The 24,862-nt window shown below is 35.7% G+C and overlaps 1 protein-coding gene across 1 annotated transcript in view; it reads left to right on the top strand.

Annotated features, from left to right (window-relative positions):
- Positions 1-22,192, top strand: part of ADAM32 (ADAM metallopeptidase domain 32) — a 170,423-nt gene extending 148,231 nt beyond the window's left edge. The window contains exons 18-19 of the mRNA XM_061177368.1: positions 20,797-20,896; positions 22,029-22,192. Coding sequence (XP_061033351.1) covers positions 20,797-20,896; positions 22,029-22,192 — 264 coding nt within the window. The remainder of the gene's footprint in view (positions 1-20,796; positions 20,897-22,028) is intronic.
- The last annotated feature ends 2,670 nt before the right edge of the window (positions 22,193-24,862 follow it).

The following is a 24,862-nucleotide window of genomic DNA, read 5'->3' as shown; positions in this document are numbered from 1 at the left end:
TGTTAATTATTTTTTCTTTTCATATTGATATTAATTTACTGTTCATTTTCTAGTTTCATAAGGTAGAAGTTTAGATGATTGATTTTATATCTTTCTTGTTTTCTTATGTGTGCATTCAATGCTAGAAATTTTCCTTTAAGGACCTCTTTTGCTGCATCAGATAGATTTGATAAACTGTATTTCCTCTTTCATTTAGTTCAACATATTTAAAATTTTCTCTTGATATTTCTTTTTTCACTCATGTGTTATATAGAAGTGTGTTGTTTAATTTTCAAGTGTTGGGGAATTTTCCAGGTATTTTCCTAGTGCTGATTTCTAGTTTAAAGCCATTGTGATCTGAGAGCAGACAGTGTATGATTTCTCTTCTTTTAAATATTGGTAAGGTGTGTTTTACGGCCCAGAATGTGGTTTATCTGGGTTCCATGTGAGGAGAGAAGAATGTATATTCTCCTGTTGTTAAATGAAGTAGTGAGTAGATGTTAATTATATCCAGTTGATTGATGGTGTTGTGGATTTCAACTGTGTCCTTACTGATTTTCTTCTTCCAGCTGGATGTGTCCATTCCTGACAGTGGGGTTTTGAAGTCTCCAACTATTACAGTAGATTCATCTGTTTCTCCTTGTGGTTGTATTGGTTTTTGCCTCATGTAGTTTGGGGCTCTTTTGTTAGGCACCTACACATTAATGATGTGCAGAGATGTTGCCAACTAGTATCCATCCCTGGAGAGTATCTCAGTAGGCCTTTAGATGTGTGCCAAACCAGAAGACTGCCCCTCAGGGTGAAGCTTCAAGACAAGCAAATAAGCCTGTTCAATAGAAAGGCCTGTGGTATATTTCAGTCTTCTGTCTTGGTGCTATGCCCTGGAGGTGGTTGCCAGCTCAAAACTGTCTTTCTGTTTATTACAGCCCCCTGGGAATCATGAATGCAAGTCCCACTGGCCTCCAGAGCCAGGAGATCAAGGGGTATCCCCTAAGCGGGAATTGCAGAATCTTGGGTGCTACATGCTTGCACAAGCTCCTTCCTGGGAGATCCCAGTGACCTGTAAAGAGGCAGGGATAGAGCACAAAGTAGGTGTCCACTGGCCTCTGTCTTTGGAGAGTATTTCAGTAGGCCCCTAGATGTGTTAAATTATATGCCTGCCCCTTAAGCCAGAGCTTTAAGATAAGCAAATATGCCTCTTGACTGAGCATTTCAACCTGCTGCCTCTGAAGTAGGCCCTGGAGAATACCAAGGTGAGTCTGCACAATCCCTTTAAGAACTGTTTCTTACTTCACTACAGCTTTGTAATTTTCTTTTTGTGTACATGTGTTGCCAATTTTTCTGGTTTTGGTATCAGGGTGATGTTCGCTTTGTAAAATGAGTTAGGAAGCATTCCCTCCTCTTCAGTTTTTTGGAAGAGTTTGAGAAGGATGGGTATTAAATCTTCTTTGAATGTTTGGTAGAAATCACGTGTGAAGCCATATGGTCCTGGAGTTTTGTTTTGGGGAGCTTTTTGATTACTGTTTCAATTTCTGTACTAGTGATCGGCCTTGAAGATTTTCAGTTTTTTCATAAATCAGTCTTGACAGATTGTATGATTCTAAGAATATGTCCATTTATTTAATTTTCATTTTCATTTTCATTTATTTATTTTTTAACATCTTTTTTGGAGTATAATTGCTTTACAATGGTGTGTTAGTTTCTGCTGTATAACAAAGTGAATCAGCTATACGTATACATATATCCCCATCTCCCTTCCCTCTTGCATCTCCCCCCCCCACCCTCCCTATCCCACCCCTCTAGGTGGGAACAAAGCACCAAGCTGATCTCTCTGTGCTATGCGGCTGCTTCCCACTAGCTATCTATTTTACATTTGGTAGTGTATATATGTCCATGCCACTCTCTCATTTCGTCCCAGCTTACCCTTCCCCTCCCTGTGTCCTCAAGTCCATTCTCTACATCTGTGTCTGTACTCCTGTCCTTCCCCTGGGTTCTTCAGAACCTTTTTTTTTTTTTTTTTAGATTCCATATATATGTGTTATCATACGGTATTTGTTTTTCTCTTTCTGACTTACTTCACTCTGTATGACTGACTCTAGGTCCATCCACCTCACTACAAATAACTCAATTTCATTTCTTTTTATGGCTGGGTAATATTCCATTGTATATATGTGCCACATCTTCTTTATCCATCCATCTGTCGATGGACACTTAGGTTGCTTCCATGTCCTGACTATTGTAAATAGTGCTGCAATGAAAGTTGTGGTGCATGACTCTTTTTGAATTATGGTTTTCTCAGGGTATATGCCCAGTAGTGGGATTGCTGGGTCATATGGTATTCCTATTTTTAGTTTTTTAAGGAACCTCCATACTGTTTTCCATAGTGGCTGTATCAATTTACATTCCCACCAACAGTACAAGAGGGTTCCATTTTCTCCACACCCTTTCCAGCATTTATTGATTGTAGATTTTTGATGATGGCCATTCTGACTGGTGTGAGGTGATACCTCATTGTAGTTTTGATTTGCATTTCTCTAATGATTAGTGATGTTGAGCATCCTTTCATGTGTTTGTTGGCAATCTGTATATTTTCTTTGGAGAAATGTCTGTTTAGGTCTTCTGCCCATTTTTGGATTGCATTGTTTGTTTTTTTGATATTGAGCTGCATGAGCTGCTTGTATATTTTGGAGATTAATCCTTTGTCAGTTGTTTCATTTGCAAATATTTTCTCCCATTCTGAGGGTTGTCTTTTCATCTTGTTTATGGTTTCCTTTGCTGTGCAAAAGTTTTTAAGTTTCATTAGGTCCCATTTGTTTATTTTTGTTTTTATTTCCCTTTCTCTAGGAGGTGGGTCAAAAAGGATCTTGCTGTGATTTATGTCATAGAGTGTTCTGCCTATCATTTCCTCAGTTTGATAGTGTCTGGCCTTACGTTTAGGTCTTTAATCCATTTTGAGTTTATTTTTGTGTATGGTGTTAGGGAGTGTTCTAATTTCATTCTTTTACATGTAGCTGTCCAGTTTTCCCAACACCACTTATTGAAGAGGCTGTCTTTTCTCCATTATATATTCTTGCCTCCTTTATCAAAGGTAAGGTGACCATATGTGTGTGGGTTTATCTCTGGGCTTTCTATCCTGTTCCATTGATCTATATTTCAGTTTTTGTGCCAGTAGCATACTGTCTTGATTACTGTAGCTTTGTAGTATAGTCTGAAGTCCAGGAGCCTGATTCCTCTACCTCCGTTTTCATTTCTCAAGATTGCTTTGGCTATTCGGGGTCTTTTGTGTTTCCATACAAATTGTGAAATTTTTTGTTCTAGTTCTGTGGAAAATGCCATTGGTAGTTTGATAGGGACTGCATTGAACCTGTAGATTGCTTTGGGTAGTATAGTCATTTTCACAATGTTGATTCTTCCAATCCAGGAACATGGTATATCTCTCCGTCTGTTTGTATCATCTTTAATTTCTTTCATCAGTGTCTTATAGTTTTCTGCATACCAGTCTTTTGTCTCCTTAGGTAGGTTTATTCTTAAGTATTTTATTCTTTTATTGCAATGGTAAATGGCAGTGTTTCCTTAATTTCTCTTTTAGATTTGTCATCATTAGTGTAAAGGAATGCAAGAGATTTCTGTGCATTAATTTTGTATCCTGCTACTTCACCAAATTCATTGATTAGCTCTAGTAGTTTTCTGATAGCCTCTTTAGGATCCTCTATATATAGTATTATGTCCTCTGCAGACAGTGGTAGTTTTCCTTCTTTTCTGATTTGGATTCCTTTTATTTCTTTTTCTTCTCTGAGTGCTGTGGCTAAAACTTCCAAAACTATGTTGAATAATAGTGGTGAGAGTGGGAAACCTTGTCTTGTTCCTGATCTTAGTGGAAATGGTTTCAGTTTTTCACCATTGAGAATGATGTTGGCTGTGGGTTTGTCATATATGGCCTTTATTATGTTGAGGTAAGTTCCCTGTATGCCTACTTTCTGGAGGGTTTTTATCATAAATTGGTGTTGAATTTTATTGAAAGCTTTTTCTGCATCTATTGAGATGATCATATGGTTTGACTCCTTCAATTTGTTAATATGGTTTATCACATTGATTGATTTGCATATATTGAAGTATCCTTGCATTCCTGGGATAAACCCCACTTGATCATGGTGTATGATCCTTTTAATGTTCTGTTGGATTCTGTTTGCTAGTATTTTGTTGAGGATTTTTGCATCTATGTTCATCAGTGATATTGGCCTGTAGTTTTCTTTCTTTGTGACATCTTTGCCTGGTTTTGGTATCAGGGTGATGGTGGCCTCTTGGAATGAGTTTGGCAGTGTTCCTCCCTCTGCTATATTTTGGAAGAGTTTGAGAAGGATAGGTATTAGCTCTTCTCTAAATGTTTGGTAGAATTTGCCTATGAAGCCATCTGGTCCTGGGCTTTTGTTTGTTGGAAGATTTTTAATCACAGTCTCAATTTCAGTGCTTGTGATTGGTCTGTTTATATTTTCCATTTCTTCCTGGTTCAGTCTTGGAAGGTTGTGCTTTTCTAAGAATTTGTCCATTTCTTCCAGGTTGTCCATTTTATTGGCATATAGTTATTTCTAGTAATTTTTCATGATCCTTTGTATTTCTGCAGTGTCAGTTGTTACTTTTCCTTTTTCATTTCTAATTCTATTGATTTGAATCTTCTCTCATTTTTTCTTGATGAGTCTGGCTAATGGTTTATCAATTTTGTTTATCTTCTCAAAGAACAAGCTTTTAGTTTTATTGATCTTTGCTATCATTTCCTTCATTTCTTTTTCATTTATTTCTGATGTGATCTTTATGATTTCTTTCTTTCTGCTAACTTTGGGGTTTGTTTTGTTCTTCTTTCTCTGATTGCTTTAGGTGTAAGTTTAGGTTATTTGTTTGAGATTTTTCTTGTTTCTTGAGGTAGGATTGTATTGCTATAAACTTCCCTCTTGAACTGCTTTTGCTGCATCCCATAGGTTTTTGGTAGTCGTGTTTTCATTGTCATTTGTTTGTAGGTATTTTTTGATTTCCTCTTTGATTTCTTCAGTGATCTCTTGGTTATTTAGTAGTGTATTGTTTAGCCTCCATGTGTTTGTATTTTTTACAGTTTTTTCCCTGTAATATCTAGTCTTATAGCATTCTTGTTGGAAAAGATGCTTGATACGTTTTCAATTTTCTTAAATTTACCAAGGCTTGATTTGTGACCCAAGATATGATCTATCCTGGAGAATGTTCCATGAGCACTTGAGACGAAAGTGTATTCTGTTGTTTTTGGATGAAATGTCCTATAAATATCAAATAAGTCCATCTTGTTTAATGTGTCATTTATACCTTGTGTTTCCTTATTTATTTTCATTTTGGATGATCTGTCCATTGGTGAAAGTGGGGTGTTACAGTCCCCTACTATTATTGTGTTACTGTCGATTTCCCCTTTTATGGCTATTAGCATTTGCCTTATGTATTGAGGTGCTCCTATGTTGGGTGCATAAGTATTTACAATTGTTATATCTTCTTGGATTGATCCCTTTATCATTACGTAGTGTCCTTCTTTGTCTCTTGTAATAGTCTTTATTTTAAAGTCTATTCTGTCTGATATGAGAATTGCTACTCCAGCTTTCTTTTGATTTCCATTTGCATGGAATATCTTTTTCCATCCCCTCACTTTCAGTCTGTATGTGTCCTTAGGTCTGAAGTGGGTCTCTTGTAGACAGCATATATACGGGTCTTATTTTTGTATCCATTCAGCCAGTCTATGTCTTTTGGTTGGAGCATTTAATCCATTTACATTTAAGGTAATTATTGATATGTATATTCCTATTACCATTTTCCTAATTGTTTTGGGTTTGTTATTGTAGGTCTTTTCCTTCTCTTGTGCTTCCTGCCTAGAGTAGTTCCTTTAGCATTTGTTTCAAAGCTGGTTTGGTGGTGCTGAATTCTCTTAGCTTTTGCTTGTCTGTAAAGTTTTTAATTTGTCCGTCGAATCTGAATGAGATCCTTGCTGGGTAGAGTAATCTTGGTTGTAGGTTTTTCCCTCTCATCACTTTAAATATGTCCTGCCACACTCTTCTGGCTTTCAGAGTTTCTGCTGAAAGATCAGCTGTTAGCCTTATGGGGATTCCCTTGTATATTATTTGTTGCTTTTCCCTTGCTGCTTTTAATATTTTTTCTTTGTATTTAATTTTTGGTAGTTCGATTAATGCATGTCTTGGCGTTTTTCTCCTTGGATTTGTCCTGTGTTGGACTCTCTGTGCTTCCTGGACTTGATTGACTGTTTCCTTTCCCATATTAGTGAAGTTTTCAACTATAATCTCTTCAAATATTTTCTCAGTCCCTTTCTTTTTTCTCTTCTTCTCATGGGACCCCTATAAGTTGAATGTTGGTACGTTTAATGTTGTCCCTGAAGTCTCTGAGACTGTCCTCAATTCTTTTCATTCTTTTTTCTTTATTCTGCTCTGCAGTAGTTATTTCCACTATTTTATCTTCCAGGTCACTTATCCTTTTTTCTGCCTCAGTTATTCTGCTATTGATTCCTTCTAGAGGATTTTAAAATTTCATTTATTGTGTTGTTCATCATTGTTTGCTCTTTAGTTCTTCTATGTCCTTGTTAAACGTTTCTTGTATTTTCTCCATTCTATTCCAAGATTTTGGATCATCTTTACTATCATTACTCTGAATTCTTTTTCAGGTAGATGCCTATTTCCTCTTCATTTGTTTGGTCTGGTGGGTTTTTACCTTGCTCCTTCATCTGCTGTGTATTTCTCTGTCTTCTCATTTTGCTTAACCCACTGTTAAGGGGGTCTCCTTTTCACAGGCTGCAGGTTCATAGTTCCTGTTGTTTTAGGTGTCTGACTCTAGTGGTTAAGGTTGTTTCAATGGGTTGTGTAGGCTTCCTGGTGGAGGGGACTGGTGCCTGTGTTCTGATGGATGAGGCTGGATCTTTTCTTTCTAGTGGGCAGCGCCATGTCCGGTGGTGTGTTTTGCGGTGTCTGTGAACCTATTATGATTTCAGGCAGCCTCTCTGCTAATGGGTGGGGTTGTGTTCCTGTCTCGCTAGTTGTTTTGCATGGGTTGTCCAGCATTGGAGCCCACTGGTCATTGAGTAGAGCTGGGTCTTAGTGTTGAGATCGAGATCGCTGGGAGAGCTCTCGCCGATAGATATTACGAGTGGCTGGGAGGTCTCTGGTGGACCAGTGTCCTGAACTCAGCTCTCCCACCTCAGAGGCTCAGCCCTGACACCTGGCCAGAGCACCAAAACCCTGTCAGTGACACAGGTGGGTCATCCTGGAGAAGATGGACTGAAGCCAGGTGAAAGCTAAAGGATGGGAGACCTGTCAGAGGCTTGTTTGATGAAATCAGGCAAAGGATGGTGACATTCTGTACCCAGGCTCTACTCGTGAAGGGGAAAGGGGTGCCACGGGAAGTCGAGCGCACGCTTCCGCATCCAAGGCACACGTGGCCCTGTCCATTTATTTTAGACTGTCCTATTTGTTGGTGTATAGATATTCATAATATTCTCTCATGATCCTTTGTATTTCTGTTTGTTGTTATTTGTTGTTATTTCTCCTCTTTCATATCTGATTTTATTTATCAGAGTCTTCTCTCTTTTTTTCCTCAGTGAGTCTAGCTAAAGGTTGTCAATTTTGTTTATCTTTTCAAATATAAACTAGCTCTTATTTTCATTGGTATTTTCTATTGTCTTTTTAGACTCTGTTTCATTTATTTCTGCTCTGATCTTTATTACAACCTATCCTTCCTTCTACTGACTTTGTGTTTTGTTTGTTTTTCTTTTTCTTTTTCCTTTAGGTGCAAGGTTAGATTGTTTATTTAAGATTTTTCTTGTTTCTTGAGGTAGTCCTGTGTTGCTATATACTTCCCTCTTAGTGCTGCTTTTGCTGCATTACATAGTTTTGGTATTTCATATTTTCATTTTCATTTGTCTTCAGGTAATTTTTTATCTCTCCTTTTATTTCTTTTTTGACCCAATAGTTATTCAGTGGCATGTTGTTCAGTCTCCACATAGCTGTGATTTTTCTAGCTTTCTTCTTATAGTTGATTTCTATCTCATACCATTGTGATTGGAAAAGGTACTTGATGTGATTTCAATCTTCTTACATTTATTGAGACTTGTGTCCCAACATATCCTTGAGAAAGTTCCATGTACACTTTAGAATAAAATGCATTCTGATGCATTTGGATGGAATGTTCTGTACCAATCTATCAAAACCATCTGGTCTCATGTTTCCTTTAAAGCCACTGTTTCTTTGTTGAGTTTCTGTCTGATACATTAATGCAATGGGGTATTAAAGTCCCCTACTATTATTGTATTGTTGTCTATTTTTCCCTTTATGTCCTTTAATAATTGTTTTATATATTTTAGTGCTCCTATGTTAGGTACATGTATATTAATAACTGTTATGTCTTCCTGATGAATTGTCCCCTTTATCATTATATACTGTCCATCTTTGTCTCTTGTTACCTTTTTTGGATTGAAGTCTATTTTGTCTGTTATGAGTATGGCTACACTTCTTTTCTTTTGGCTGCTATCGGCTTGGAGTGTCATCTTCCATCCCTTCACTTTGAGCCTATGTTTTCTTTAGAGGTGAGGTGAGTCTTCTGGAGGCAGCATATAGTTAGGTCTTGTGTTTTAATCCGTCCTGCCACTCTGTGTCTTTTGACTGGTGAATTCAACCCATTCACATTTAGGGTGATTATTGATAAATGGGGACTTAATACAGCCATTTTATATTTTGTTTTCTGGTTGCTCTATATCTCCATTGTTTCTTTATCCTTGTGTTTCTGTCTGCTATTTTGGTTTGGTGGTTTTCTATGATTTTTTTCAGTTTCATCTTTTTTTTTGTTTCATGTCTCTCCTCTAGATTTATGTTTTGTGGTTACCTTGGGGTTTGTATAAAATTTCTTATAGATAATATAGTTGTTTTTCTGCTGATAGCATCTTATCTTCATTTGCCTATACAGGTTCCATCAGTTTCCGCTTCCTTTTTGTGTTTTTGTTGTCTCAAATTATCTCTTTTTATGTTGTGAGTTTGTTACCAAATTGAAGTAGCTATAGTCATTTTTTCTACTTCCTTTCCTTTAATCTTTATGTTATAATAAAGTTTTACAAAATCTATTCTGATACAGAGTTTCTGGTTATACTTTAAAGCCTGCACTTTCCACCCTCCACCACTTCTGTCAGAGTTGTTGCCTGTGCCCTCATTATCACTTCTTGTGCCTCTGGGGTTGTTGGTGCCTTGTTTCTGTCAGTGTCACTGTCCTTGCTGCCTGGACCACTGAGATGGTGGGCTCTTCCCTCCTGTCCAGGATCGCCTGAGTCTCTAGCTCCATCACCACCGTGGGAAGGGAAGAGTAATATGGGGGCCAGGGTCATGCTGGTGCCTCTGACATATCTGATGTTTTAATGATCGTGGGCTCCACTGCTGTGGGTTGGGGGGCAGGGGGCTGGAGTCATGGGCACCTCAGCAACTGGAGGAGCAGTGTCCCAGGTCCCATTGCTGCTACTGCTCTGTTACCTGTGGCTGCAGGTGCTGCTGCAGCCAGGAGGCCAGGGTCATGTATGCCACCTGCCCTGCTGCTGCTGGGTTCTCTGTGATTGCAGACTCAGCTCTCACGGCTGGAGGGCCAGGACTGTGGACACAGCCTCTGCTTTCCCTTGTTTCTGCCTTCTCTTTGTATTCCAGTTTACCCACCTTTCGCTGTAAAGATGTGTAGAATTTGCTAGTGTCCTGGTGTGTCGGGGAGAGACAACTTTGTTGCACTGTGGTTGTTTTACTAGTTGTAGATTGAAGGGGAAAAACAAAGGTAGATTTTCACTTCGCCATACTGCTGACATTATGTCTTGCTATAACCTTGTGGATATCGTGGACGCAAGCCCTGTTGGCTTTCCAAGCTGGATTTTGTGAGGCTCGTTTCTCAGTTGCATGTCTGAAAAGTTGGGGTGCCAGAGGTGAGGTTCAGATCCTTTGCTGCTCTGTGAGAAGCTGGGGGTTTTGAATTCCCTCCTGGTTGTGGGTTACTGTACTGGGGGTGGGGTTTATGGTAAGAAGCCTACCTGCTTCCATGTGGGTTTTCTCATTCGCCTGGTGTGTTGGAGTCACTCAGCTAGTGTTTGGAGTTTTTTTCAGAGGGAATTTTTCTATAGTAGCTGTAGATTCAGCATGTCCATGGGAGGGGGCGAGTTTGGGATCCTCCTATGTCACCATCTTCAACAGGACTCCTCCAGTTTCTTTTAATTGGTATATTAGAACATTAACATCCAAAGTGCTTATTGATATAGTTGGGTAATAGCTACCGTATTTGTCACTGTTATCTATTTATTGCCTTTGTTCTTTGTTCTTATTTTTGTCTTCCATGCTTTCTTCTTTTTGTGGTTGTAATCGAGCCTTTTATATGATGCCATTTTCTGTTCTTTCTTAACATATCAGTTATGTGTCTTGGTTTACATTTTTTAGTGGTTGCCCTAGTGTTTGCAGGATACATTTTACAACTAATCTGAGTCCACTTTCAAGTAACACTATACCACTTGTAGTGTAAGTAATCTTGCAGTAAGAAAATTATCTATATCCTCCCCCCATCTCTTGTATCACGCTGTCATTCATTTTACTTACATAGGAACATGCATAATTGATTACATTGTTGCTATTATTATTTCGAACAATCTGGTTTCTGTTAGATCAGTTAAGAAGAACAGCAGAACTTTTTATTTTATGTTCACTTACTCTGTCTCTAATGCTCATTTTTCCTTATGTATATCTGATTTTTCTGACCTATATAATTTTCCTCCTCTTTGATGATCTTCTTTCATCATTTCTTCCACAGCAGGTTTACTGGTGACAAATTTCTCAATTTTGATTTGTCTGAGAAAGTCTCATTTTCATTTTTGAAAGAGTAGTTTTGCAGGATACCAAATTCTAGCTTGATGATTCTTTTCTTATAGACACTAAATATTTCACTCCATGCTCTTCTTGCTTGCATTATTTCTGAATAGTAATCCAATGTAATTTTTATCATTGTGCCTCTGTACATATGGGTTTTTTGTCCCCTTTGGCTTCTTTCATGATTTTCCTTCATCTTTGATTTTCTGAAGTTTGAATATGATATACCGTCATGTAAACTTTTGGCATGCATCCTGCTTGTCGTTTTCTGAGCTTCTTGGATCTTTGGTTTGGTGTCTGACCTTAATTTTGTAAAATTCTCAATCATTATTGATTCAAATATCTTTCATATCTTTCTTTTTTTGCCTTCTAATATTACCAGTCTACATAAGTTATACCTTTTGTTGTTGTCCCACAGTCCTTGGAATTTCTGGGATTTTTTCAGTATTTTTTCTCTTTGTTTTTCAGTTTTGGAAGTTTCTATTGAGAAATCCTTAAACTCAGAGATTCTTACCTCAGCTCTGACAAGTCTACTCCTTATCCCATCTTCATTTCTGTTGTAGTTTTTCTCTCTAGCATTTCTTTTTGATTCTCTCTTAGAATTTCCATCTGTCTGCTTACATTACCCATCCATAGTTGTTTGCTCTCTACTTTATTCATTAGAGCCCTTAGAATATTAATCATTGTTGTTTCAAATTCCTGGTCTGATATTTCCAACATCCTAGCCATAGGATGCTCTGATGCTTGCTCTGTCTGCTAAAACTGAGTGTTTTGCTTTTTTATAAGCCCTGTGATTTTTTTTTTCTTGATAGCTGGACATGATGACTGGGTAAAAGGGACTGCAGTAGTGTTAAGCCTTTAATAATGCAGTGGTAAGCTGTGTGGAAGGGGAGGGGAAGCATTCTGTAGTCCTATCCTTAGGTCTGTCTTTTAGTGAGCCTGTATCTTTGGTCTGTGAATTTCACAAGTGTTTCTCAGTTTTTCCCCCTTCTTAGGTGGGACAGGATGTCTAAGTAGGCTAGAGTTAGAAATTTCCCTTCACCTATGTCAGTTAGGTTCTGGAAAAAAACCTCAGTAATTTTCGGCTCTGATATAATAATTTCTCTTAAGGTTAGGCCTTGTTAAAAAGAACGGAATACTCTGGTATATTTCAAAACTGCTTCCTTTCCCCTTCGCCTGCTGGAAATACAAGGGAATTTTTCTCTGATATTCACTGTGAGAATCTGGTCCAGCTCCTGGAGGTAAAACTCACAAGTGTGGGGCCCACCCATAACTGGACACTCCTGGAGTTTTTAACTCTCAGACTTGACCAAACTGAGCCTCCAGTAAGTCAATGACTATTGAATTTTTCCTATTCTGGTACTAATTGCCGTGGGGGTTTCTGCTCTGGTAATTCGTGATCTCTGTGTTTGCCTCTCTGCCTCTCCAGTTTTGGAGGCAGCAGTTTGTCCTGTGACCTTAGTTCTCTGACTGACATAAAAATTGTTGATTTTTCAGTTTGTTCACCTTTTTACTTGTTAGGATGGAGTGGTGACTTCCAAGTTACTTACGTGCCAGACTGTTTTGTTCTCACAAAAATTTTTAAAAGTGGATCTCTGCTGCTGTAACTAGAGAAATATAAATTGGGCATATATAAATGGAAATTTTATTAAGATGCTTTTCTGAAGACAAGGAGTGCTTTACTAACACGTCACAGAAATCTTCCAGTGCAGTGACAGCCACCCCACCCAATCAATCTTGTATAATTTAATAGCTTAAAAAAACAGTAAATACTCAGATTTGATCATTTGGCATTCCAAAATACTAAATAGCTATTTCATGAATTGACTGTTAGGTAGTCAACATTGGGTGAATTGGCCTAGGCAAATTGGCTTTCTATGAATTGACTTTCAGAAAATTAACTTAAAGCCCCAAATCATACAATATTAAAATAATAAATATTAGAATAATAAAAAACAGATTGCAGTATGAAGTCAGTAAGTTAAAAAAAACCCCGTCACATTTGAATACAAGTGTAAAGCACTATCCAAATTTAAAAATATTCTTTCTGTTGAAAACTTTCTTTCAGGGGTCACAAATTTAAATATGCCAATGGACTAAATCAATGGGTAAATTTCATTTGGTGTACAAAGAAAGACATTAAACTACTTGTGTCACCATTGACACACCTACCTAGTTATGTTGCTTTATTGTAGTTTATTTTTTGAAACGTCTCTGTGCACACACATGTGTGTTTGTATACATGCATATATATACACACACATAAATAAATTCACTAATAAGTTTAACTTTAAAATTATACCAGTGTTATCACATTAGTTTTTGACTGTTCTCTTGTTATCAATTTACCATGTTTCGTTACTGTTTTTTTTATTCTAGACTCATTTGATCATGTACAGAAATATATACACATATATTCTTTGATATTAGCAAGAGCTCAGAGCTCTGCTTGGCACACAGTAGGAACTCAAATCTTTGCTGAATGAATATCTGTCTATAGATTGATATAGGTGGTATTGCACTTTTCTGTGTCTTACTTTTTCATTCAACAATATTTTACTTAAATCCTTCCGAGTCAGTAGATATAGGTTTAATAAGTATTTTTTTGTGCGTATGTCATTGCATGCTGGCACCTGTATTTCTGTGGGAAGATTACCAGGAGTGTGACTGCTTGGTTGAAGGGTATATATGTTTAAAATTCTAATATAAATCTGTTAAAGCCATATTTCTTTTCCAAAATGCCCAAACACTTTTAAATTTACTTGCAGTGTAAACAAATACCTCCTCTACTTCATCCCTCTCCCTTACTCCCAATCTTCTTGAGCCTGAGATCTAGAAATATTCCTTTGAACACTCTGGGCATGTCAAATAAAACTTATCTGGAGCCTAAATTTGTCCAACAGGGCAATTGTTGACCTGCTAACAATCTTAAGTTCTCACTCCTTCAAATTCACGGACATTGCTTATTCTTTTCTTCTCCATGAAATAAGTAGTACTTACTCATCATTGAAGACTTTGAAAATTTAGAAATCTAAAGTAGAAAGCAAAAAATTAACCATATTTTTTTACAATACAGAGTTAACTCTTCTCCTGCAAGCTTTGTTTCTTTGTCAATGTATGTACATGTGTACATATGTATAAATTCATTTATTCATTCATTCATCAAATGTGTTTATCTGTGTGAGAATGCAAATTTATTCATTGAGTCACCGATTCAACAAAGCAGACATGGTACTATATATAAAGGGAAATAGCTTGCTTTTTTAATCCCACGCATTTCTCTCTTAAGAACTTTTCCATGCTTTAAATATTGCCTAAAAATCGTTATAAGAAACAATATTATTTACAATTGGCCCTCCATATCCATGGATGTGGAACCTGCAGATATGGAAGGCCAACTGTACTATGCAGTTTATATAAAGGACTTTGATATCTATAGGGGTCCTGGAACCAATCCCCATTGGATACTGAGGGATGACTGTAACTTTTTTATTTTAGCCATTCTGTTATGTTAAATGTCATATGATATTTGATTCTTCATTATTATCAAAATTTGCTTTGATGAACAAACTTGTACATAAATATTTGTAAGCATTCTTGCTATTTCTATAGGATAGAGTCCCAAAACTAGAATTATAGAGTGTAAGGGGGTAATCCCCTTTAAGATATTAACCTAAAATTTTTAAATGCTTCCCAGTAAGTTTTATAAATTTATTCTATGGGAATAGGCATACGAGAATGCCTCTTTCATTTCTTCCTCTCAAGTCTAAGTACTATTTTATTTTTGATATTTGCCAACTTGATACACAAGAGAAAGTTCTTCACTATGGTTTTAATTGTCTCCTTTGACTGTTAGTGAGATTGAACATATATTCATATGTCTAATAACCATGTGTTGATCAGTAAATTATCTATTCCTGCCTTTTGCCCATTGGTGTCTAAGATGTGGTGCCATGTATATTATTCATTTGTCAAATATGTATAATGGCTGTTTTATTTTCTTGACCTATCTATTCTCATACCAGTATAATATTTTTTACATTTTATAGCTATTGGTAAAAATCAAATATTTATATTGATATGTCAGATTTTCTAATTATCCCATTTTTGGATTATTTATTCAAGTCTTTGTTATTTTCAGGATAGTTTTATGTTTTCTTCACATGATGTTGCATATTCCTTGTTAAAATTATTTATACGTATCACATAGTTTTGTTACTGGTGTGATTAGGGATCTTTCCTCATTACATTTACTGTGTAAGAAAGTTAATGATATTTGCATACTCATTTCTATTCAGGCAACTTACTAAACTATAGAAAATTTGTGAGGTTTTTGGTAGACAGTCATCTCTTGAAAATAACAATAAAATGACCCATTTATTTCTAGTGGCTGTACTTTCAGTTCTTTCTATTGCTTTATTATATTGACTGGATCTTAAAGGAAAATTGAAAATAATAGTGGTTATTTCCTAGGTACCTCGGAAGTCAACCTTGCCCTCTGATGCAATGTGTCTCAGATTCTTCTTGAGTTATCCAGCCCTATTTATGTAATCAATCACTCTGAGAAGCTCTGGTACTTTTGAAAAGGGGATGATATTCAAGACCATAATTAGATCCCTAGGGGTACACACTGTATTTTTTTTCACATGAGAGACACAGTGGAGAAACAGTGAGGCTACTATCCGCTGTTTTTAAAAGAATTACCCTTTTCTCAGAAGTTCATGGATTTTTTGGAGTATGGAAGAATACATGGGTCTTTAATCACAGTTTTGCCATAAACAAGTAGAAAGCTGGAAAGAAATGTATGAAACAACAGTTTTCAGATATTAGACAATAGGCCGCATAGGGCTTTATTCCCTGAGAGAAGGGAAACAAAAGAGATGTGATTTCCCTGGCTCTCTTCCTATTGTCAGGTTTTGGACTGCAGCGCCTTGGGTGGGATCTGGACTGAGCGCAGGCTCAGTAGCTTGAGGAGAAGGAGATTGGCATTACGAGAGATTAAAGTGGATGGAATCTGTGAGGCAGTGTTCCAGGGAAGAAGCATTGATATGCAGGAAGAGGTTCAGAAATTTGCATGGAGGTCCTTATGGGTCTATTGATGAAGATCAAACCACACAAGACCAGGGAAAGAATGACAGAACTGTTAAGCTGAACAATGATCAATGTTTACAGAAGGCTGGGAGTTAATTTGAGTTGCAATCAGTGAGAGTGAAGAGGTGTTTTTGAAAACCTGGGACATTCACTAGAGATCGCAGAAGAGTCATGCTTTACTAGTAGCACTAAATTAGCCTTAGAGAAAAGGATATTCTAAATCTGCCCTATCAAAGTTTAAAAACAAGCCTTGATCAAGCTGTTCTGCAAGTAACTTAACTGCCTGCCAGCACCAATATGGCAATCTTTAAAGGAAAACAACACATTCTACAATATGATATTCACAGTATCCATCATAACATTTTAGAAAGTAACAAACATACAAAGAAGGAGAATTATGTGACCCATACCAGGAGAAAAATTTAGTCAATAGAAATGGACCCAGCAGTGTTAAAAATGATATAATTAGTTGACAGGGATTTTAAAAAGCTATTACAAATATTCTCATGGATTTAAAATAAAACATTAACACGGTAAGAAGAGAACTGGGAGATATAAAAAAGCACATGGAATTTATGGAAATAGGAAAACACCATAACTGAAATGAAAAATTCTTTGGATGGTATTAACAGCACAACTGACACAGCAGAAGAAAATGTCAGTGAACTTAAAGATAAGGCAATAGAAACTATTCAAACTGAAGCAAAAAACGTAAAAAAGACTGAAAAAAAAATGAATCAGTGACCCATTAGATGCTGTCAAATGGTTCAGCATATGTGTAATTAGTGTTGCAGAAGAAGAGAAAGAGGGGAGGCTAGAAAACATTTTAAGGAATTTTCAAAATTTGATAAAGCATGAACTCAAAGTTCCAGGAAGTTCAATAAATCTCAAGCCAGAAAAACACAGATACATACCAAGACACCTTATAATCAAATTACTGAAATCAACAATAAAGGGAGTATTTTTTTTTTTTAGGCTGAAGAACAACTTTTATTAAGAATGAATAATGATATAATATATAATAATGAAAATAATCAAGAACTAATAATGTATCAAGAAGAAGGATTATTGCTGACTGATACACATAACTGAAAAGCCCAAGCATGGCTAGATTCCAAGACTCAGATGATGCTGTCAGGATTCTGCCTCCCTCCATCCCTCGATTTGGCTCCCTTCCCTCTAGGATTCACTTTCATGCAGACTCTCCACACATGTGGTAATAAAAGTGGCATTCAGCAGCTCTAAGTTTAAATCCTACCAGCAGTAACTCTGAAACAAATAGCTTCTCTTTCTAAAGGGTTCCAATACATTGACTAATTGGCCTGATCCGGTTCATGCACCAACCTCTGGGCATGGAAAGTGTGATGCGTCGAAGCTGGGCAGGGTCATGTCCCACAGTAACCACACTGCCGATTTATAAAGGATTCATTTCCCCCAAGAAAATTTCAGATACTGTTGCCAGCTGAATAGTGTAGATTCTGGGAAGAAAAAAATAGCAGATGTTCATTACTATTATCTTAAGACCATAACCACTTAACCATATTTCTCAGATAAAGAGGTTTACTGAAATAGCTATGTGTGTGATGGTTAAACTATTACATTAAAAAGGGACATTGAGTGATTAAGTCTACACCAATGTATTCATGAAGGTAGTCTCAAATGCCCACAAACAATATTGAACACAAGAACAAATGCTCAACTTTGGCTTGTCACAATAATAAATGACAATAAAAAATATACAAAGGACCAAGAGCAGAGATTTGAGGCCTAAAATCCATATCTATACTATGATTTCTACTCAACCAAGGTTGATTGAAACAGGTAGCTTCCAATTAATAAAAGAGGTGGTTGCTTTAGTTATAAAAAGATAAATTATTGGTGTTCAGTCAATCCTATTCATTCCGAAACAAACATGAAAGCAAAATATGATGTTCTTTTGTCCCCATTTTTTCCCCTAACAATTTCAAAGCTACAGAAACACTGAAGACTATTACAATGAACATCCACATACCCTTCACTTAGATTTACCAGTGATTAACATTTTGCCATACTTGCTTTCCCTAATAAAGGGAATATTTTAAATGTAGTCGGAGGAGAAAGACACATTGCATCTGGAGGAACAACGATAAGAATGACTCCAGGCTTCTTATCAGAAAATATGTAGGACAAAAAAAATTAAATGACATCATTTAAGTGTGAGAAAAAACCTTTCATTTAGTGTTCTATGTCCAATGAAAATATTTCAAAAATTAAGGATATAAAATAATTTTTTCAGATATAAACATCTGAGAGAATTTGTTGCTAGAAGATATGCACTAAAGGAAATATTAAACTATATTCAGATGGAAGGAAAATAATGTCATATGGAAATGTGGATCTACACAAAGCAATGAAGGGTGCTGGAAATGAAAAAGATGTGGATAAATATAAAATAGTGTATTTCATTTAAACTTTTTTTTTTTAATTTTATTTATTTATTTATTTATTTAAGGCTGTGTTGGGTCTTCGTTTCTGTGTGAGGGCCCTCCCCAGTTGCAGCAAGCGGGGGCCACTCTTCATCGCGGTGCGCGGGCCTCTCACTATCGCGGCCTCTCTTGTTGTGGAGCACAGGCTCCAGACACGCAGGCTCAGTAATTGTGGCTCACGGGCCTAGTTGCTCCGCGGCATGTGGGATCTTCCCAGACCAGAGCTCAAACCCGTGTCCCCTGCATTGGCAGGAGGATTCTCAACCACTGCGCCACCAGGGAAGCCCTCATTTAAACTTTTAAGAAGACAATTGACTTTTTAAAGTAAACACAATAATAATGTATTCTGGCATTTATAGCACATTTAGGCAAAGTTGTTTGTTGTTTCTATTGCTGTGATTTTCATTTGCATTTCTCTTATGATTAATGGTGTTGAGCATCTGTTCATATTCTTGGTGGCCATTTGTATATCTTTGGAGAAATATCTACTCAAGTCCTTTGCCCATTTTAAAGTTAGGTTATTTGATTTTTTTTTGTTGACTTGTAGGATTTCATTGTATATTCTGGATATTAACCCTTTATCAGATATATGGTTTGCAAGTTTTCTGTTCTATAGGTTGCCTTTTCACTCTGTTGATTGTTTCCTTTGATGCACAAACGTTTTTAAGTTCGTTGTATAGCCATTTGTCTATTTTTACTTTTGTTGCTTGTGCTTTTAGTGTCATATCCAAGATATCATTGTGAAGTCCAATGTTACGAAGCTTTCCCCCTATGTTTTCTTCTTGGAGTTTTATAGTCTTAGGTCTTACATTTAGGTGTTTAATCCATTTTGAGTTAATCTTCATATATGATGTGAGATAAGGGTCCAACTTCATTCTTTTGCATTGGGTATCTAGTTTTCCGAGCACCATTTGCTGAAGTGATTCTCCTTTCCCCATTGAGTGGTCTTGGCACCCTTGTCAAAGATCCTTTGACTATATCAGTAATATGTTTACCAATAACAGTAACTGAATAGATAAATGGAGATATGGGAAAACTCTTTTTTATAGTATAAACAATATAGAAGGAATAATGGAGTTAAATAATTATCAATGGATGCTAAAACTAGTGGGTGAAAGTTTTACGAGGACCCAGATACTTTCATAATCTCACAAGTATCTCCTCACAAATTGCTTATTAATTACAAATGGAGGCATGGTAACTTACAGTGGAAAAAACTTGGAAGACAGCACCTTAACCAAGTGATCCAAAAGTAACAACACAATATTATGACAAAGTGACAACATGGTGTCTCCTGAGAAGGACGACATTACTTCTGTGAGGTATTTCACAGTAGACATACACATACACACACAACAACATGAAGGTGATGTGGTAGAGCTAAGGCAATGGATACCCCAAACAGAATACTTTTTTCCTGTACATTTAAGCCATGGAATAAAGAAATTAGATTCATGTTCTTAAATTGAGATCTTAGAAATTGAGAGATGTTTTATATTATTTTGAGAAGTAGCATAGCATAGTGGTCAAGGGCAGAGACTCTGAAACCAGATAGCTTCAGTTTAAATCCTGTCTCCATCACTTACTAGCCATGTGACCTTTGGCAAGTTAAATATCTATGCCTCAGTTTATTCATCTGTAAAGTAGGAATAATAATAGTCCCAACCTTATAGGGCTGTTGTGAGGATTTGATGAGTGAATCTATATAAAGTGCTCAGAATAGAGACTCACACATAGTAAGCACCATAAAGTTGTTTGCTATTATTAATTAATTACAGAAATTAATTATCTGATACCCTCTTGGAATACAAAAAAACCTTTGCTTAAAAATCAAACAAACAAAAGCTAACAAATTAAACCTGATCCTGGTCGAGGGCCGTATTATGCTAGTAAATGTTTACCAACTAGTGTGAGGAAGGATAAAGTCCTCATTTGTAAGTATAAATACTTCAAACTACCCCATGATGTCACTGAACTTGGAGATGGGAAGAGATGTTACACACTCAGCCCTGGAAGCTGATACTGGCTGGCTCTAACACACCACTGGAATGGTCTCATTTTCATTAGAATTTATGTAGGTGTTTCTGAAATTGCACACTAAATTTTCAGGTGAACATTTGAAGGTATTAAATTTTCCAGGTGCAAATATTGTGAGCCTCACTTTACAGCTGCTTTATAGCGTGTGTGTGTGCGTGTGTGCACTTTAGGCTAAAAAACCAAGCATTCAATTTGTAGAATTCTCTCTCTAAATAAATCAAATAAAATTACACTAGATGAAAATACAAAAGTAAGCTTGATGATCCATCTGATAATTTTACCTTCTATGAGAAAATATTTTTAAATGATCATTTGAATTAAAAAAATGATTCTAGGTGTGCACTTCCGAGATGACGTGCAACTGTTCTACTGGCTACAGCCCTCCAGATTGCCAAGCGCGCTCCAGAGAATCTTCCAGATTGCCTGGGGGACAGGGCAAGTATCTATCTCTTCTTGTGTCCAGTTAATAAAATTCTCAAATTGCTTACCTTCACAAAGACAAAGTTCGATTTTTGCCACTTTGAAAGAAACCAGTATTTGTAATTAAAAGGTAAATAGGCTTCCTCAAGAAATAGACACCAAATATGCTTTCTTAATCTTGCTTTTTGTCCTAATATTAATTTTGAATATGATTGAAGCTGAGGGTATCTTTTAAAATTTTTATTTACTTATGTCTGACTTTCTCCTTTAAACTGTCTTTCAACCTTTTCCCCCTTTTATGCCTCATCCTGTGGTCTCAGCTCTATACAAACAACACACCCTGTGTCCAGCACTGTTAATATGTGTCTGTTATAGAAGAAATAAAGAAAATAGAAGATAAGTTTTTAGTCTGGCGTTTATAGTTTAAATGATAAAAATCTATTAGTTGCTGCTAAAGAGATGACAGAAGGGGCTAAAACAATATTCTGTTTGTTCACCATGACTTTAGTTTTTGTCATTCATTCATTGATTTAGCAAATATTTATTGAATTCCTAATATATACCAGGTGCTCATCATATGGCATTAGGCATATACAGTAAACAAAACAAAGTCCCACTCCTCATGGAATTTAAAGAATACCCAGTGCTAACTAGCTGCAGAATTAGGATTAGGAATCAAGTCTCCTATTTTTTATGGCAGTGACGTTTTAGTAGCACTGCAGTGACTCTGTATGTAAAAACAGATCCCTAAATGTCAAAGAGCCAACAGTCTAATAAAGAAAAACAGGATATGCACAGATATAGTGGAATTCTGTGATAATGCACCTTGTAACAATGCAAGTTTGTTGGATAACCTTACAAATAAATTATATATCATTGAAGTTTTGGGGTCCCACTTATAGTGGGATTTTGCTGTAGCTGCTGTATAATGTAGAATATGTTGGAACTTTCTGGAACTTAGTTTTATTCTTTTAGAATGAGAGTTTATAGAGATAGTCTTAAGTATTATGAATCTATTATTATTTTTCCATGTTCCTTGAATAACAATAAAAATTAAGAACATTGTAATTAGTTTGCTGTAACTTGAAAATAAAAGTAGACAGCTTAATTTTTTTACTCTGATTTTTTAATGTATTTTTATTTTTAGGTTTAATCAAGGAAAGAGGTTTTGAGAAGGCTGGGAAGAAGCGGTGGCTTTTGGGTATCTACATTGCTTTACCTGTTCTCGTCGTAGCAACCATAGTAGCTGTTTCATGGACGCCTTTGAAAAAGTGGTTCAGCAAGAAAGAGGAACCCCAAAGTAGCGAGTAAATTGAATTTGTGTTCTGAAGTTAAACTTTAGTACCATTTAAATCTAGTCACATATAAGGAAATATTATGAGCAGCCATAATACTTTACATTTTACAGGAATTTTGAATGCTACATCAGTATCTCATTTAATTATTTGAGATAGTTTTGAATATCCTTATTTTAAAGATGCAAAAATTTTGGAATGTGGTTTTAATAACTTGCCAATGTCATCGCCTTGGTAATTGAGAGAGGAAGAACTAAAATGTATCCATATCTATTGCTTTCAAATGCCCAGTGATCCGTGTCACCTACAGGAGAAGTACCAGAAGTATTTATTTGGAATGCAGATTTATGAGCCTTATCACAAATGAAATATTTCGGTTTGCATTGCTGCCTCATGTAAGAAATAATTTTAAAAATATTCTCTGGGAAAAATCTTCAGAAGGCAAATTTATAATTTAGTATATAAAATATTTTTATTTAAAAATATAGTTCAAAAACAAAGACAGAACAAGGTGACAAACAACCGTTTGCCCACCACTGGAAATAAACATGAATATTTTGTTTCTCTTATGAAATAAACCGCTGTATATACAGCTGCAATCCCCATCTCCCTCTCTGCGGAGAACAACCTCTGCACTGAAAGCTGGTGTGTATCACATATTTTTACTACACATGGTTACATCCCTGTGCCATATCTAGAATTATATATAATTTTAAATATTTATACTTTATACATATGTTTACCCTTCTAATTCTGTTTGTTTTTCCTTTTTTTCCTTTTTCTTTTTTATGAGCAGTCTTCTCAGAGGTTTTTCTATTTTATTAGTAATTTAAAAATATAATTTGTGGTTCTGTTGAGATCCCTATATTTCCTTGTGTTTATTATCCTTAACTTATGCTCTGTTCCTCTTTGCTACTCTCTTCACCTTTGCTATGTGTTTGTTAATTCTACCTTTGTGGAGTCTAATGCTTTGTTTATTAATTTTCAATTTTTCTTATTTTCCTAATATGCTTTTAAAGTGAAAACTTTCTCCCTTATATATCATTTCATCTACATTCTCCAGTTTTTAAGATACAGCTGATATTCAGTTAAAAAAATTAGAAACTTCCAGCACGATTTCTTATTTAAATCATGAACAAATCATGGTCTTTAGTTGTCAGTTATATGGTTTATTTTTGTTGCTGTAAAAGTTATTTTCCAATTTTATTACCTTATCGGGAAAGCTTTGTCTCTATGATTTAGACTCTTAAATGTTGGAACCAGAAAGGAAGTCATTTTTTTGTAAAAATGTATGCTTGACACGCATGCCTCAATTAATGTGATACAGTATGTTTTTTTCTTTGTTTTTAGAACAAACTTTTTAATTGTGCTGTTTCAAATCATCTTTATACTTACTGGGTTTTTAAATTTTTTCTCTACTTGATAATTTATTTTCTATGAGAGGCAAACTAAGGTTTTCCAATATGTCATGGCTTTCTCTTTGATTGTTGAGACTTCTGCTTTATATACTCTGAGGCAGTGACTAAATGCATAATGTTCAATGTAGTTATATATTCTTGGTGTATTTTCTTTTTATCATTAATAATTGTATCTTAAATTCTATTCTCACTCTTATATTGCTATATGTCTTGCTCTTTGAAAGTTAGACTTACCTATTACATGTTTTTCATCCCTTATTTTCAACCTTTCTTTGATTTTAGTTGGTATCTTATAAACAGCCTTTATATGAAATGCAGTAGTGGAGTTTGTTACATTTATATGCTTAATATATGATGGCATATATTCACATTGAAATTTACCATCTTATTTTCTTCCTACTTACTATCCTCTTTTTTTTTTTTTTTTGCATTTTTTCCTTTTCCCAAAATCCATTTTCTTGATTGTGCTTTTTCTTCTTCTTTTCTTTTTCTCTTCTACTATTTTGTACATTTTTATATTCTGTTTTTATTGTTTTAATGATTTTTGTTAACTTTTAGCATTTGTAGCTAATGTTGTATAATGTCTTAATTTAATCATTGTATATAATCTTCTGGATAACACAAGGATCTTAGCCCTTTAACACTAACCTATCTTTTTCAATCTGTTTTTCATTTGGCTTTTCAGTTCCCTCCAAATAAGTTTTGTGTTATTGTGTTCTTATCATTATTATATTTAGTTAATACTTATTAGGATTTCCTGATATATTTCCCAGATTCTTTATGATTCCCTTTTTTTAAACTTAGTTTTGAAATAATTTAAGAAATATAAAAAGTTGCAAAAATAGCACAGAATTCTGTTGCACTCATCACTTAGGTTTTCTCAGTAATAACCTCTTACATTAACATAGCGCATTTTCACAGCCAGAGAATTGGTATTGGTACAATATTATCAATTAAACTATAGACCTTATTCATATTTACCAGTGTTTACATACATACGCTCATTTTTGAGTATGTGTGTGTATATATTATGAAATTTTGTCACATGGTTTGTGTACCAATGCCATAATTATCGCCATTCTTTTTGGAATCCTGCTTTTTTTTTTTTTTTTTTTTTAAACATCTTTATTGAAGTATAATTGCTTTACAATGGTGTGTTAGCTTCTGCTTTATAACAAAGTGAATCAGTTATACATATACATATGTTCCCATATCTCTTCCCTCTTGCATCTCCCTCCCTCCCACCCTCCCTATCCCACCCCTCTAGG

This window comes from Eubalaena glacialis, chromosome 20 (genome assembly GCF_028564815.1).
Source record: "Eubalaena glacialis isolate mEubGla1 chromosome 20, mEubGla1.1.hap2.+ XY, whole genome shotgun sequence".
Taxonomy (NCBI): Eukaryota; Metazoa; Chordata; class Mammalia; order Artiodactyla; family Balaenidae; genus Eubalaena; species Eubalaena glacialis.
Note: the sequence above shows the minus strand (reverse complement) of the source record. Positions and strands in the feature narration are given on the sequence as shown.